The 16,596-nt window shown below is 42.7% G+C and overlaps 2 protein-coding genes and 3 non-coding genes across 5 annotated transcripts; 1 reads left to right on the forward strand and 4 right to left on the reverse strand.

The window, feature by feature from the left end:
• Positions 1-267: 267 nt before the first annotated feature.
• Positions 268-5,587, reverse strand: vamp3 (vesicle-associated membrane protein 3 (cellubrevin)). Its single transcript, XM_057029176.1, has 5 exons — positions 5,288-5,587; positions 3,832-3,910; positions 2,274-2,432; positions 2,136-2,187; positions 268-2,053 (listed from the first exon to the last, which is right to left on the reverse strand). Coding segments are annotated over exons 1-5 (312 nt in total). The 5' UTR covers positions 5,290-5,587; the 3' UTR covers positions 268-2,033.
• Positions 5,588-5,899: 312 nt separating this feature from the next.
• trnar-acg (transfer RNA arginine (anticodon ACG)) lies at positions 5,900-5,972 on the reverse strand. The gene has a single exon. It is a non-coding gene; the product is annotated as a tRNA-Arg (tRNA).
• Positions 5,973-6,763: 791 nt separating this feature from the next.
• trnar-acg (transfer RNA arginine (anticodon ACG)) lies at positions 6,764-6,836 on the reverse strand. Its single transcript has one exon. It is a non-coding gene; the product is annotated as a tRNA-Arg (tRNA).
• Positions 6,837-7,229: 393 nt separating this feature from the next.
• On the reverse strand, positions 7,230-7,302 carry trnar-acg (transfer RNA arginine (anticodon ACG)). The gene has a single exon. It is a non-coding gene; the product is annotated as a tRNA-Arg (tRNA).
• A 613-nt stretch (positions 7,303-7,915) lies between these two features.
• ccdc3b (coiled-coil domain containing 3b) lies at positions 7,916-15,293 on the forward strand. The gene is made up of 3 exons (XM_057029175.1): positions 7,916-8,684; positions 12,183-12,357; positions 14,113-15,293. Exons 1-3 carry the CDS (start codon positions 8,326-8,328, stop codon positions 14,392-14,394), a joined length of 816 nt encoding a protein of 271 aa, XP_056885155.1. The 5' UTR covers positions 7,916-8,325; the 3' UTR covers positions 14,395-15,293.
• Positions 15,294-16,596: the final 1,303 nt, after the last annotated feature.

The following is a 16,596-nucleotide window of genomic DNA, read 5'->3' on the forward strand; positions in this document are numbered from 1 at the left end:
TGGAAAACACCGTGCATACTCCAGGGAACCGCTACGGTGTACGCGGGTATGAAAAGATGCGAGCCTCCCCACGAATACACCGTATCCACCCTTCAACCTCAATAAAAATGAGTGGACAGGTGTGTAAATGTGATTTGGAAACCGCCTTCTTCAGTTTTACAGCTTTATATTTCTAATCAGTCGTTTTATCTAGTGTTTTTTATGGCCAGACTAAACTAAAGCCCTTTAAGTCAAATGGGTGTTTTAGCTTAACAGAATAGTCAAGAGTTACTATTTTCAGTTTAGTTTTATTGAGACACTTAGGAAGAGAGATCAGAATTGTACTTGCCATATTGTAAGAATGGTTTCACACTTTCATACCTACAGATAACTGAGTGCAATCATTACATATGCTGATTAAACCCCTGCCCAAATTTTTAAGACTGCAGAGTAATGGCAAATCATTTGTTTCAATAAAACACATTTATTTTAATATAACAGAAGAAACAGCCAGGAAGATGCTCATTTTCTTTTGGTATATTATAGCAACTTGTGTTTTCTAAATGTTAATTCTATATCAACCAAAGCCAACAGCAGAAGAAAAAACTGAACTAAAATAGGGAACTCAAAAAGCACTTTGCATTAATCAGGCGGGCTATATGGCCAAAGGAATCAAACAAATACGTCATTAAAGGTTAATAATGCTTAGGTGATTAAACAGGCAACAACATTCATCTGACATTTAGAAGGCATTTGAAAGGCGTGGCAATATTTCAGCTGCTCTCCATTGGAGAAACATTAAAAGTTTGTCTGCTACTAAATTACGTTGTCATTTCAAATAGGCAGGTTTACTGACACGTCCTTGAGATCAGATTCACTACTGTTAACTCTTCCATAAACTAGCTCAGCGATAGGGCCTGAATCTGGAGATACTAAAATCTAAACCAAATCTAAATGTGATTTATTTGAACATACAACCAAATTCAATCTTGTAGAAGAAATGATACAGGAATCAGTATAACCAGCAGAAAGCTGAGCTCATGTTAGTTTTGTCGATTCTCGGTTAAATAATCAAAGTAACAGACTCGGACTGTCAAAATTCAACCTGTTGCAGATGGAGAGAGCAGCCTATTACAACTAATGAAGGAAAACACAGGCAGCAATAGGTAAAGATGGGTTTCTTTAGTCATTTCTGTGGAGTTGGGAGACAAAGTACGAGTGACAGTTGAAAAAGAAACCACCCTGAGTGTCGATCACTCGTCCAGTTTTCCTGCCATCCTGCTTTTCACCCCCCTCTTGTGATTTTTCAAATAAATCGAATTAAGCCGCCGAGCTGCTCGTCTGAAACGTCACCTGTAGCCAAAAGTAGCTGCACTTTTACTCAAAATGCCTGTGATTTCCTGAGTGTTGAGGGCAGAATCTGGAAGGATGGTCAGTAGGAGGAGGAGGAAATTCAATTCAAATATAGGGAAAGGCTGCCATTTATGCACAGGCCCCAATTTCAGAATTTCTAATCCAAACTAACACCAACAAAGGCACTTTTTCAAGCTGGCACAATTGGATAATAATGAACACAACAACAATAATAATAATAAAAAAGCTGAGTGAACGTTCTTCATGTCTCATCCTGAGTCTGTAGACCGTGTGTGTATGTTAGAGCTTCGTTAAACATTTGAGGAGGTTCCATTTAGTTTCTTAGAGGCTTAAATTACATCATCTTTTATTCTTTGGCATGTGTTATAGCACGCTAATTGATACACCTTTAATATGGTTGGATACGTTGTTGCATCATTCAGTGTAAAATTCAGTGTAAAGAATTATTACCAAGCATTGACTCTCTCTCTCTCATGCACATGCACGCACGCCACGCGCACACACACACACGCACGCACACACACACATGCACACACACTGTGAGCAACAGGATAGGAATGAAGCCCCCTGTGAGAAGGGAAAACGTTGTGAAGCTCAGTAGCCATTGACCAAGCAGCATCTCCCAGACATCAACTGTGCACGTCTCTTCACCGTTTCCCTCACTCCTCATCTCTGCTGGTTTATTGTGAAGTACTCCAAACTGCGAATGAAGCGGACGCAACTGTTTTTGAGGGCAACCAGGAGAGGTGAATGGAAGTAGGCAGTAGGAGCTCGATACCTACCGATGATGATGATGATGATGATCAGTACTACAGCTATCAGGATGCCCCACATCTGCCGGAGGTGAACAAACCACAAATACACCCATGAGAAGATGGACATACGACATTTCAGGTACCATTTCAGGACTGTTCAGGTACCTTCATGTTTTTCCACCAGTACTTCCTCTTTAGTTTAGCAGCGCTGGTTTCAAACTGGGAGGCTCCGGCCTGCAGCGCATCTGCCCGGTCGTCGAGTTCAGACAACTTCTGGTCACGCTCCAACACTTTGTCTACATTGACGCGCATAATATCCACCACCTGCACACGGATGCACTTTTAGTTTATACATTACACATTTTATTTGACAGTGTTTCACGTGAAAAAGAGACCACGCTAACTTGGGAAGACCTATCTGCTTGTGCACACCAACTCTTTGTTCCACTGATCTACAAACCTGGGTTGCCCATCTTCTACAGACAGAGTGGCAGGGTGGGGAGGGTTGTGCAGGGCCATGCAGGCATTACATAACAGTCATAATTACATAATCCACCAACAACCAATCAGAGCCTCTGTGTGCTGCAACGGAGGTAAAGTTGTGTGTGGGAGGGACTGACATCACTCACACAGTCTGGAAACGAGGACGACAGGAGCCACGTTCAGAACGAAAGAACCGCACGTTGGTTCTGCGCAACGTTTGAAGCGTGATTTAAATAAACAAAATTAAAATTAAAAAAAATGACATCATTGGACGCCTCGACAGGCCACATGGCGTGGAAGAGCTCGTGAATCGGCGGTGTGGTGATTCAGGACGCAGCTGCCAACGGTTACGCAAGACCGCTGAAGTCATACGTCAGGGAAGAAGGTTGTCATGTAGGGTGAGAGAGTGAGGAAGAGAGGGGAGAGGGAAGGAGTTGAGTGAGTTGCTATCAGGGTTATAAAAACCACAACCCTTCTCTCCAACATTTCACTGCAATCACACGGTGGAAACCTTCCCATTTATGTCTCAAAACAAAGCCTTCGTGCTTAAAAGATATCCACTCACCTGCTTTCAATAAGTCATTTGTGTTATTGTTATTTTTTGTGACAGCTCATCTGGTATGCTTCTCAAATGTGACTGATCAGAAAATAAATATAGTAAGGCAGTGGTTTTCAAACCTGGCGCGATGAGAGGGGGCGGGGCTACTGAGAACGCCGTTTCCACTGTCAGCAGATGGTGCTAATTTTACTACTCACTCCCTTAAAGACCCCAGCGAGGAGGCTGTTTAGAAATGTAAACAGCACGCAAGCAATGTTTTCACCGCTAGCAAAAAACACGTGTTGAGAATAATTCTTTAATCAGCCTTTGTTTTGGCTAAACGACAGGCTGCTCACTTTAAGGCTCTTCACGGTGAGCAAACAGGTTAGCTGGCAGAGCTGCACCATTCCAGAGCCTCTCCGGGGACTGTTGCAAGTCCATCCAGGAAAGCTGCGCTTTCTCCATTCTTCTACACTTCCACATTTATTCCTCAGTGCGACTTATTATGCCTCCATAAGAATGAAGAAGTGTACACCCGAAGTCTGAGGCAACAATGTGTATTATGTACTGCACCCCAGGAATTTTGGTTTGTGTCTTTGTGTTACATTATAAGCAATGTTTGGAGGTTAATAGTGGACAGTTCTGCAGAGCACCAGCACAGCTGCATATAAAATAAGACATTGGGACAGAGATGCACCGTACCTCATCCACCTGAGCCTGGGTCTGCTGGAGGCGCTTGTTGCTCGACATTGCACCAGAACTATCAGGACCGGCAGCTGACCTGGTGAAATTCATTTAAAAAATAAAACGTCACGCAAAATTCACTCAGATGTAGGTTTCCATCATGTAAACCGGTCTACAGCCAACATTTATTCTTTTATTCCTATCTAAGGAGACTTTAGACACGTGTTTAAAGCAAGGGTTACTGACGCCACCCGCTGTCTGAGGGCAGAAATGCTTTAATATTTCACTTGGGTCTCAAACAACAGACCTAAATGCAAACATGCACTGTTTTAATTGCACAAAAAGGTATTACTGTATATCTGACTGAAACATTTTCACTGATATATTAACAATAATAAGAAAATCCCACAGAAAAGTGATCACTCATGGCACAGCACAATTAATAAGCATACATTATAACACATCTGCCCTTCCTCCCTGCATTATTTTAGATGTCACACAGTACAGAATGCCATGATTTGTTGGTTTTCAACATCATCCCTTGTATTTTATATTTTTCTATAGTTTCCTGATTGTGGTTGAAGTGATTCTTATGGATTCAGTAAAATAGACTTCAGTCAACTGGGTGAGGGCAAAAAACAAACAGGTGGAAATATAATTTCAGGAAATGACCCAATATGCTTGAATTTTAGAATTCAAACGACGTAAGGCAATTAAAAAAGTGTGTATGCACGAATAATGGTTTGGCTTCCTGAAGGACAAACTTTCAGTTGCGTTATTGATGGATATATCTGTGATAAAGTTCAATTTGTGCTTTCAAGGCAAAAAATAAGGCCAACCAGAAGTGATTCATACATGGATGGTTCCTGTTTTTTAGACAAGTCAGATTCAATCAGTTTACGGAAGAAATGAACGATTTGTGCAAGTGTGCAATCGGTTAATAGCATCATGCAGCAATAACAATACAGCAACGATACTTTAGCTTCCAAACATTTCCGATTAGGCCCTCAGGTTCACCCAGACGTGCTTCTTGATTAACTTACGCTTTATTCAAATAAGAGTTGCAAAACACATTTATGATGGATTTTGGTGCCAGTTTTATTTATGTTGGATAAGTAACGAAAGGTTGTACCCAGTTTACAAAGGGAAAGGGGCTAGCATCAGACACGCAGTACTAAACAAAACTACATACAACCAATTATATAATATTAATCTACACGTAGATGAGTGTTATTTCCCCAAAAGCGCCGAAATACTTGTTACCCTTGACTCTCAACTTATTCCTCTTTGATATAAACTACGTGTAAACGCTAGCTACGTGTTAGCACTTGTTGCATGCTAATGGCAAAGTTTTGGGCGTTGCTTTTGCTGCCAACCTGGTTTGCAAAATAGCCCGGAAGAAGGTTCTTAAGGTTGGCAAAGAGACCTTTAACCTGCAAGAAAGACCTTTGGCGATAAAAAAGAGTAGACTTACATTGTGAATGTAGATTTTCTTGAAACGATACGGTCGCTGTTTCTTGTGCCAAGCCGTAACAGTTACCACTGTCAGTTGTTATGCGGCATTCACGGACTGTCGGAAACAGGACACGGCTAATCGTTCGGCATTAAAGGCCAGTAAAATCAGTATTTTGATTTTTCTTTTCTATTTATTCCATCATTCTAAAAAAAATAAAAAATCAACAAAATATTTTATGGAAAATAGGTAATAAGTTTTATTAAATACTTTGAGATAGCTTGCGAATATCGTGATTATTGCTTCTGTGGTCGTTTTAGACCCCATTCCATCATTTGAACCAGATGATAACTGAGGCAAAGCAGATCAGAGAGCGCATGACCAGCATGTGACACATGATGGAATCCCACCACGTACTGGAGACTTCACACGAAGAGGTTTTGGTTAGTTAATATTATTACTTAACAAAAGTTTAAGGTGTCTGTAGATTCTCAATCATCCCGGTCATAGTTATTCACTCTAAGGTGTCAAACACATGTACCTGCCCGTGTAGCTAAACTTCTTTTGAAATATACATACAATTTTTATGGACATAAATAGATTAAAAACCCAAAGGTTAAATAGAGAAAAGAGCGAGCCAGCCAGGAGTCGAACCTAGAATCTTCTGATCCGTAGTCAGACGCGTTATCCATTGCGCCACTGGCCCACGAGATGGTGCTCTTGTAAATACCTATTATGTTTACTACAAAGGCAAACCACATTACATGTTGGTGAAAGACTGCTTGTTGGAGGCTAAGGAACATATAATATGGCTGCCTGGGTGTGGTAGTTGGATGATCAGACTGCAACCGTTCTTGACAAGTTTGCATGTTCCAAACTGCAGCCTCAGTTGGTCCCTTTTATTGTCCAGGGATCTTACATTGGCAAGAAAAAATTGTTTGTTTAGATTCTTGTGCAGCCTCATCAGCATGCTCCTTCTGACTCCTCTAAAGTCTCTGCCTCCTCCGTGCAGGTGCATTAGCAGAGAACCTGGTCCTGGCTCAATCCTCCACACCACAATCCTGTATCAACGCAAACAATCAAACACAAAACACCAGAGTAAAGTACCGAAAGGGAAAGCATCAAACCACAGCATACATATATGCAGCCAACATCCTGAGAATGACGCTAATGTAGCCATTTTCTTTCACTGTATGAGTCATTTTCTTTTCCACTAGAACTCTACAAGTCAGAAAAGTCTTTTTTGTCATTGTAATATAAAGTATATATGCGTTGAACTCTTCGCTATGCTTGGCCCATCAGTCTAATAAAAAGCACCAGTTGATCTTGGGCTCTTTTACATGAAAACGGGAAAAATCAGGATTCACAGAATCATTGTCCAGGAAGGAATAATTTTCAGGTTACAAAATACTACAGGTTTAACCTCTTTGAAGCGATAAACATAAATTGCATTGTTTTGTTATCACGGACACGGTAGGAGATGGAAATCAGAAAAAGCGAGCCAGCCAGGAGTCGAACCTAGAATCTTCTGATCCGTAGTCAGACGCGTTATCCATTGCGCCACTGGCCCACGTGTCTGTGACGATGATAAATCAATAAAGACTTTTGCGTGAATAGTTAAAAATAAAAATAAAAATTAATAGGTTGAACTACTGCTGTATGTGTCTTCCCCACCATTGAAAGCCAACTGCTGCTCTTACTTGGATCTTTCACAGAGGAAAGCTCAGGGTTCAAAAAGTGAACATCTTATAAGGTGACCTTGTCAGATGCTTATTTTGAGACGTCAAAAACATAAAACGTTTGAGAAAAAAAAATCGGTCATAGTTATTCACTTTAAGGTGTCAAACACATGTACCTGCCCGTGTAGCTAAACTTCTTTTGAAATATACATACAATTTTTATGGACATAAATTTTTATGGACATAAATAGATTAAAAACCCAAAGGTTAAATCGAGAAAAGAGCGAGCCAGCCAGGAGTCGAACCTAGAATCTTCTGATCCGTAGTCAGACGCGTTATCCATTGCGCCACTGGCCCACGTGACATGATGCGGGTCTATATGTCTGACATACCTGGATACATTTAATCTATGTTCTCCCTGTGAGCTGCTGTCTTAGACATTTTTGGCTCCTTTGCCCAGAAATGAAATGGGGACGTTTTACGTTTACTACAATGGTGAGCAGCGTCTGTTAAAGCATAAGAAATAGCATTTAAACACACACACACGTCCTTAATTTAAAGAGTACATGTGCAAAATGTTCAAATTGGACAAAAAAGTTCGAGCCAGCCAGAAGCCGAAGCCAAGTCGTTTAAGTCACTGTTGGACGCGTTACTCAGGCGAGTGCTGATTGGCTGTAGATAATTCTTGGTGACATATGGGAAGGCGATTGGCTAACGTTACCAAGATTGACCAAGATCTAACTCAAAAAATTAATTTACGAAATCTGTGTAAAATAATTCCAAAGTAAGTATTAAATTATGCTAAATATATGTATTGCTAACCATACACCGCCTGTCAGTTACCGCCTGTTTCAATAAATCACTAAAACAAAAGGAAAAGTTTCACCAGTTTTTATTTATTCTTACATCTCGTCACTAGAGGGCGCCAACGTTTCCCCCCAAATTTAATTTTATCATCAGTCTTTTTATTGTTTACTGGTGAGACGTGGTGCCTTTGTTGGTGAGCTTTCCACCTAATGTTTTGGAAGACTCACACGCAGGCCCGAATGCGCGCAGGAATTGCACCTCTTCTAATTTCAAGTAAAGGAAGAAGTTGGGTTTTTTTGCAGGAGACGGCTGTGCGTAAGGACTGATCCTGCATTCGCAGCTATTGTGTCTTGAGGACGGGACAAAGTCATCAGAGAAATCTGCTCCCCGGTTCTACTTTGGTGATCACAGACGTGTCTGAATTCGTGTCGAGGGAACGACAATTGAATCGGTGTCGTTGGAAGTATGCGCTGAGATTCCAGCTGAACTTTCTCGGTGACCTGATCCATCAGCATCATCTTGTGCGTCGGTGCGCACCTCTGACCTCCGTCTCTCCGCTAGTAGCCCGGGATCATGTGGGTTATTTTGGCGTTTACTTTGGCAGTGGCCGGTCCTGGACGGAGCTGGGGGTGTCAGTTGCCCCACGACTGGAGACCGCAGACAGAAGCGTGCCGCGCCGAGCTGGCGCAGATTATAGTCTATGCCAAGGTGTTGGCAACACACCAGGAGTCTTACAGTCCCTTCAACTACCTGCCCTGGCATCACGACACAGACCTGTTCTTCTCTGCAGAGATAGAGCTGCTGTGCGACCAGGCGTGGGGCAGCATGCTGGAGATGCCCGCCGGCTCCAGGTTTAATGTCACCGGACTGGGCTATTTCCCCTGCTACTCCTACAGTGTTACCAAAAACAATAACTACTACTTCTTCCTAAGGTAAGATACCCGTGATTTTACATGATCTAACATGAGAAGAACTTTCAGAAATACATAAATAAGCATTCTATAAATGAATGAAGCTCTCCTGTGGAGATGCAAGAGGGTCCATGACAATTCAAAAAGGTCACTGAGTTCCTGACCAGCATGACTGAGGGAGACAGGGAGTTGATTAATACATTTAATAAAGAGGGCACCCTTACTGGATTGCATTCCCTATTTTAAAAGTCATTAAGTGATTGATAGTCAGAAATTGCAATTGGAAACGACAGCCATATGTGGTAAGCTATAAATTCTTCTATCCGTATGTCTTGTTAAAATGTCTTTGGCAGGCGTCAGATTTTATTTTGCATCCACACCAAAAGTGTAAATTCAGCCTGTCACATTAATTTCTCGGCTGTTGGCTCCTCTTCCCACATCTGTCTCAGGGACTGTGAGACTGACAGACTGAAGCGAGGGTCAACTCTATATGGAGATAAAACACGACAAAGATGTGAAAAAAGGAAAGGACATGAACGCTGATGTTGCAGTTACCTTACACAGTTTGAGCCATTTGCTTTTCCACTAGGCCTCTACAAGCCAGTAAAGTCTTTTGTGTGACTGTAATATAAAGTTAATGGGTTGAACTGCTGTCTGTGTCTGGCCCACCTGTTCATTGACAGCCAACAGCTGATCTTACTTGGGCTCTTTCGCAGGAGAAAGTGAAGATCAGGGTTCAAACGGCCGACATCCAGTAAGGAAACATTTTCAGCAGACTGGCACTCTTATATTCTCCTTTTATCAACATCCTTCCATCTGAATTCCCTTTAATAACGCATCCACGGACCTGCCAAGCGTTCCGCTCTGATTTCAAAAGCATATGAGACAGGTTAATTCTCAAATGTCTGTGTTGGACAGAAACAACGCCGTTACTAAGGAAACATAGATTACATTCCAGCCAGTGTAATTACTGAGCCAGACGTTTCCCAGCAGCTTGAAGGTGAACCTACCGGGGAGTTATCAGAACACCCGGTACCACCTTTTGTCCTGTTTCCACTAGGTGAAGGGAACCTGACCTGACAAGCCCTTTAGTGACGTCTGCCTGATCTGCGTTTTCACTCAGACGCTTCAGACTCAGACACAGGATTCCTCCAGAGTAACGTTTGGCTGCCCCACATAAGTGGCTGCATGTACAGTGGTGGTCTCTGCAGAGACCTTTGCAGTTGGGTTTTTACTGGCAGCTGAAAGACGTTAAATATGAGGTCATTGTTATTCGGAGTTTCCACGTCCTTGGGTGATTTTTGCCGTCCCGTCCTGATGCTGAAAACATCCAGGTGATGCCCCTGTAATCAGCCGCAGTGGAAAACGTCCCGAAGCAAAAACAGCTCTGTGCTCGGGCAGATCTGATTACAATCCACGAGCAACAGCGCTCCGAGATGAACCGAGGCAATAATCGCTTCCCCGTTTTCTTCCAGAAATATCATGGAAAAAACTCACCCCCCCACCCCAAAAGGCTCTCACTTGTTTCCCCATGCAGAAGATTTAGCTGTGCGGGAACCCAAGCCTGGTTCGGTTCGCCATTAAATTATGTTTTGAAGATTAATGAGATTAATTATCTTCTGCGTGCCTCCATGGTTGCTGACTCTGCTCCAGAATGTGCATACCAATGGCAGAGAGCAAAACCGGGGCTCTGCTTTTGCCAGAAGGGAGATTAAACTGTAATTACCGCCTGATTTTCGCATGGATTGGAGATGTCAAGTCATGAACGTGGAGAAAAGGACGGGGAACATTTTCCTGGTAGTGCAGTCGGTGAAAATGGCAACCTGGTGACAAAACCCATTCACATCCTTCACGAACAGCAAGGTCACAGTGCCCTTTAGTTTTGCCCTGTAATCAGTTCTTCCCCGTCGATGCCTGTGGGCCTGGGTGCAAAATACGATTCACTTCCATTTTTGAAACGCTGCAGTCATGAAGCAGGATGTGACAGCGACACTCAACTTCATCCTCGATCGTAAGAAAATGAAGAAAAAAATCACATAAGTCGTTCCTTAGATCCTATATTTAGATGCAAGTGGTAAACGTGCAGCAACGAATCCCCTCAGGGCCTTCAGAGGAATTTCCCTGGAGGTGGTTTTGATATTTGATATCACCAAAACATGAGACTTCAGTGACATTTGACCTCCATAACAGCACCAGTTCAGCCTGTAGTCCAAGTTTATGTTTGTTGAAAGAAGAAAAAGACATTCCTTGGATTCCATATTTTTTTTACTCATGGGATAAACATGAGGGAACAATGACCTTGACCTTTGACATAGAACCAAGGTAATTTAGGTCATCTGAGAGCCAGAATGGTCGTGTTTGCAGAAATGGAAAATAATCCATTAAAGAACAAGTGAGCTTTGACCTGAGCTGATGAAGCCATAGCTGGGGGGCATAAAAATCCAGACTTGGAAGCTCAGCATGGTTAAAACACTCAAACCCATGTCTGGATTGTCTCCAAATACAAGATCGCTGAACTGAAATTTGCTACATCCGTGAACTTTGCAGGTCATCCCCCTCCACATAACGGTAGAATCCTCCATAAGTGGTTTGTCATGTCTGCACAACCATAAAGAATCGATATTCGTCTCTATTAAACTGCCTGTAGTTTGACTCGAAGCAACGATATCTGGTAAATCTACACAGTACTAGCATATCAAAGCCAACGCAGAGCAGTGTTGAGTCTCAACGGACCGTTGCCATGGCCACTCTACAACACGCTGGCCCAGGCAAGTTATGCTGAAACCCGAACGGTTTGCGTTATCCAGTGGACACGGACTTCCTGCTGTAGAAGTTCCATCATCTCTGTCAAAAATACTCTCCCAAATCAGCCCTGAGAAAACTGAAACCCAGCCTCTCCCATCGGACCTTCAAATGAAGACAGCCTGAAACAACTTCAGCGGTTCTGCTGCATGTCGGCTGTGGACTCTCTACTTGAGAGCTTTTAAACTGCTCCGTCGAAAGAAAATAAGCAGAAAAGCACAAAAAAAATGGGATCCCCTGGTCTGAACTATGGATTTTTATAGCACTTTTCAGTGACCTTTAACCTCTATTGTTGATGCAAGTCTTTCTTTTAACACTAGACCAACCTCCAACCCCAACACACACCCCCCACACACACACACCCCCACCCACGCAGAGGGTCTCATTTAGGGACAACATTTGATGTCCCTCAAGGGATTCTAGATGAACTCCAGATGTATGGAAATATGCTGTTTCAGGATTTCCTCCCTCACACGCTTCACATTGTTAGAGAAGATAAGAAACATGCACCGTTAAGCCCTCTGGCTTAAAATTAATAGGGTTTGATCATTCACATGATGCACCGTTGAATGTGCACAGAGATGCACCATTTATCTTGTTTTCCCAGTTTCCCGGGGTCTACGCAGGTAGAGATGCCTGTCGATTTGCAGCTTTGCTCGCACGAGCTTGACACCAGTATTCCACAGTTTGCACGATCACATCTGCTTCCATTTTCAGGATGGACGAGAACTACAACATCATCCCCCACGGAGTCAACTTCCAGGACCCCATTTTTCCTGACACTGCAGAGGTCCACCGCATGTTTTCCAGTCTCTTCCAGTTTTCCAACTGTACTCCAGGCACTCACGTTCACCAGTACACCCCAGAGTGGGAGGCTCAGGAGGACAGTCGGGTACGTGTCCCATTAACAGTCTGCATAAGGGAGGATTAACACCAACAAAGATGTTGTTTAGCGCTCTGTAATTGCAGCCACTTTTTCTAATTTTGTTTTTATTTCCAGAAATGCTTGTGCACATTTACTTGATAACTCAGCAGTAAAGAATTTTCCTTCTATTCAGTCCACACACACACACAAATTAGAAAAGATTTTAGCTTGTAAACTGACATAATTGAAGTTTGGCTACTTTTATGGTACTGGCAAAGGTAGAAAAACTTGTTGTCATGGTGACAAAGATCCACAGAATAATGATCAATGCTGCTGTGCTGCATCAGATTCATGGCTCTGGGGGTTTTGTTGTGTAATACAAATCTTCTTGACATGGAAGCATCAAACGTCTCGTGTCACCAGAGTCGCCGTGTGAGCGGCAGTGGTTTCCAGTTAGTCACCAGCGATTTATCCCCCTATAAATTTAAACCTTTGGCTTATTTTTTTAGGTCATTCCTCTCCTGTCTGTTCCCAATCAGTGACGGTCTGCTCATTAGTGGAACCGTGTCATGGGAAAAATGACGAGAATCAAAACATGGTTTATGTTTTCTCAATGTTTGGACCTCTGGCCCAGAAAGAACGCAGACATCAGCACAGCTTCCTCACATCGGTTTGATTGCATCGCCCCAAATGTAAGGGAACGGACAGATGATTATCCATTTTAACACCAGCCAGACCACAACCCGACCTTCATTTGTATTGGATTTAAACTAGATCTTCATATTTACCCACATTTTTCAGTGATGCGTGTCATGTGCTGCCCTGGAGATCCAAGAACATGCCTAACTTGTCCAAATGATTTGTTAGTACTGAGCAAATGTATCAAAGCTGCTTTGAAAGTCTGCTTTCTTGTCAGTGTATGCTGTTATTCATTAATGTGATTGTAACAATGTTAAAGATCCTTTCTGGTGCACAGAACAGCAGAACCTCCTGCTAACTGCACCGCTTTCTAACCTCCCTGGAATCCTTCATGGATCGAACGGCAGGAATGAAAATGCTCCAGCTTATATTACAGTGGCTAATGCATTAACCAGCGGTGCAAGCCGGCAACACATTTTTACCATGTCTTCAAAGCCCGCAGTGGTTGTTATCTGATGGCAGAGAATGTACAGCTGCGCCTCCTTCCAGCCCACATGGAAGCGTGAGGATCTGGGGAGGAAATCCACACCTGGGCAGGGAAACCTGCAGTCACAAACAGCTGCAGCTAATAAGGGAGCTCTTTCCTTACCATTGGGTTTCCTCCGCATAGCTGTGAATGCCATTAAACTCTTGACTTTGGGCCAAATGACAGACATCAAGGTATTTTTAGCTGTGACTCAGCTTTTGAGCTGCTTTTAAGTTGATGAACGCATGAATACCTGGGATCCAAATGTGGACCACACACTCAAATCTGGTGCATAAAGATCTGCGCAGGTATATAAAGACATAAGTATAAAGATAGTAAAACTCTTCAGCCACAGTTGTTTTGCATCAGGAATGCTCTAAGAAGAAGAGGGGGATCGCTGCACCCATGTTCTGCAATCCTGAAATGATGAATATCTCTCGATATACGCGTCGGTGCCGCTTTTCATCCCCGCAGAGAACACACCAACGGAGTTCCCCCACTCCGCTTCTCTGAACAAAGGCTCATCGCAAATCACAAAAGCCTTTTAAACCTGTTGAATCACACGTTTGAGGGAGGTGTTCTCACTAGCAATTTTTTGATTCTTCTTCTCCTGGCAGCTGCTCTGCTCCACAGTGCAGAAGGCTCTGTTCGAGGAGGAAGAGAGGGTCCAGACTCTGTCCCAGCAGGTGCGCTCCTTGGAGAAAGCCAACAACCACCTGAGGGAAAAGGTGAAGACCATCAAACGGCAGCTGCGTCAGGCCCAACGGGACACAACCAAAGAACAGCAGACTCTTAACCTGAAGCAGCTCTACGAGCCCAAGACAGCTGAGACTCACCCTGATCAGGACACCGCTCACCCGCCCTTAAAGAAGGTCCTGTCCAAAAGGCCCAAGAAATAATTTTTTTTTTTGTAGTCTACGTAAACCCATTTTATTAAGCATTAACCAGTTTTTTAAGCGTCACAGCAGGGAAGCAGCACTTATTTACAAGTCACAATACGATTAAAAGCACATGCGAAACTTAGCTTCAGTGCTGTTTAAATGGTTTTCTACGGAGTGGAACTATATTATTGATTCTCAACATGCAGGCTAATTTTAATATGTGTATCAAAACCTACTCCGAATCCTTGACCTGTTTCATGTAATAATCAATAATCCCTCCCAGCAAACACCTGCTTGTGTTTCTGCAGCCTTATTTCTTTGAGCTCTATTGGTCAATTTAAGGGCAAAACAAGTGTAGCACTTTCTGTTTCTGTGCTGGGCACAGCTTGCTTCATAGATGTCATACACTTATTCAGACATTCGAAAACTCCACAACACATGAATGATCGTTGTGCATCATATTCTCCTGTCTTGGCTTTATTTTATCGTCACGTTCGGTGTAACTACAGATGTAAACACGTAATCTTGTCACTTTTTTCCCCCTCCATGAATTGTTCTGCTTAACGGTGCATCTTTGATATTTAAAAGTCGGGTGTTGAGCGCTCATTACTGATGTAACCTGACAGGACTTCCTGTGTATTCGGTTGTAAACTGCTCTGCAGTTTTGAGGCACACGCGCTTCACTTGAGTATTTTTCATATCTGCCCAGAAAATCCCCTGATTTTCTAGCCCGTGTTGGTAATAAAAGTATTGTTACTCAGCTACATTCATTTAAGCTTTAGTCGCTGTGCACTGATTGACTAATCAATTTCTCTTGTATTGATCTTTGTCTTGTTTTAAACTCGCTCCAACACACAGGATGTGTAAAGGAATATTGGATCGTATTCTTCTGTCATTAAAGGAGGCTTTTGATTTCACATGTTCTGTCATTTCTGTCCGTCCGTCCATCCGTAACGAGCTAAAAAATAGACAGACCCAACTTAAAGATACCAAGATAAAACTCTTTTAAGCCTGATGTAAAAGGCTGAGGAGTTAATATCTCACTTCAATATACTTTATTTATATACATTTTTATAGCAGCTACAGCAAAATATGAGCACTGACACTCTAATGCCAAATTGGAGTCAGCTATCAGGTAAGTCATTCATCTATTTTAGGTTTATGGAACAACATATCCTTTTCAAAAGATCAAAGGTTCAATGGAGCAGCAGCATTAACATGTGCAGCCTTGACAAGTGGACCGGGAAGACCATCTAACGATCTGATCCATCCCCCGAACTACTGCACAGAATGTCCTAAAGTTATAATGTCACCACACAAACCGAGAACCTGCAAAAGCACAAGTCCAGGTTATGTGGAACCAAATGGCAGAGGGAGATGCAGCAGAAGATGGGTCGGTGTCTGCAGGTAGCCGGAGAACCACAGCTGTTGAATAACAGCGAGGTAACCAGATGTTACGCTTTTCCATAGATTCATTCTTCAGTTTAACGTCCAACCTTCTTTGCAGTGTCATTTTTTAATGTGGTATCGCTTTGAAAATAGGACTTTGATCAATTTTGCCTGTCAAATCCGCTGGAAAATGAGTCTTTTTCTGTCTTCCACCAGGTTCTGATCTACAGGGAGCACCAGAACAAGAAGAGCCCAGTGGAGAAGCTGATGGGAAAGCTGGATGAAAAGGAAAAAATCATGAAGAATTGTCAGGAGCAGGTGAGATATTTGATCATTGTCAAGTTAAGTTACCACACAAAATCACTTTTTATTTTTCTGTCATCTTGCAGCTGCTGCAGCAACAAGAGGAGAGAGAGTTCCTGAGGGGTCAAATGGAACTCCTGCAGCAGCAGAAGGACACACACTTACAGTCTTTTCGGAATCGGGTAAACCCTGAATTACACTCCAACAACATGCTACTGTAACATTTATATTTGTATAACTTTGGGCCTGAACACCGAAATTGTTCATCCTCAGAAAAAAAGGAGTATTTGGGAGGACGTCCTGGAGCTGGGTGATGAAGCTGTTTCTGTATCGAACGTGTCAGTGCCTCTGCTATCACCTCGCTGACAGGAACTTCTTTTTAATTACATAAGTTCAATCTCCTACTTACAGATTTCCAAGAGGGAAAGCTTTGGTCAAAGCCTTGACACTCTAAAGGATGAAGTATGTCACATTTGTGTATCAGTAAGTATCCCCATAACAACCTACTGCCAATGATGAGCTTGTTTG

The sequence above is a fragment of the Takifugu flavidus genome, chromosome 4, assembly GCF_003711565.1.
Source record: "Takifugu flavidus isolate HTHZ2018 chromosome 4, ASM371156v2, whole genome shotgun sequence".
In the NCBI taxonomy this organism is placed as follows: Eukaryota; Metazoa; Chordata; class Actinopteri; order Tetraodontiformes; family Tetraodontidae; genus Takifugu; species Takifugu flavidus.

What these genes read in the sequence shown, in the direction of transcription:
- vamp3 (XM_057029176.1), bottom strand. An exon ending in CCCAGGCTCAGGTGGATGAG is followed by an intron (nt 2,433 to 3,831) that starts GTACGGTGCATC and finishes ATCCGTGTGCAG; the next exon opens with GTGGTGGATATTATGCGCGT. An exon ending in ACTGGTGGAAAAACATGAAG is followed by an intron (nt 2,188 to 2,273) that starts GTACCTGAACAG and finishes CACCTCCGGCAG; the next exon opens with ATGTGGGGCATCCTGATAGC.
- ccdc3b (XM_057029175.1), top strand. Translation starts at nt 8,326, where the DNA reads ATGTGGGTTATTTTGGCGTTTACTTTGGCAGTGGCCGGTCCTGGACGG. An exon ending in AACTACTACTTCTTCCTAAG is followed by an intron (nt 8,685 to 12,182) that starts GTAAGATACCCG and finishes TTCCATTTTCAG; the next exon opens with GATGGACGAGAACTACAACA. An exon ending in AGGCTCAGGAGGACAGTCGG is followed by an intron (nt 12,358 to 14,112) that starts GTACGTGTCCCA and finishes TTCTCCTGGCAG; the next exon opens with CTGCTCTGCTCCACAGTGCA.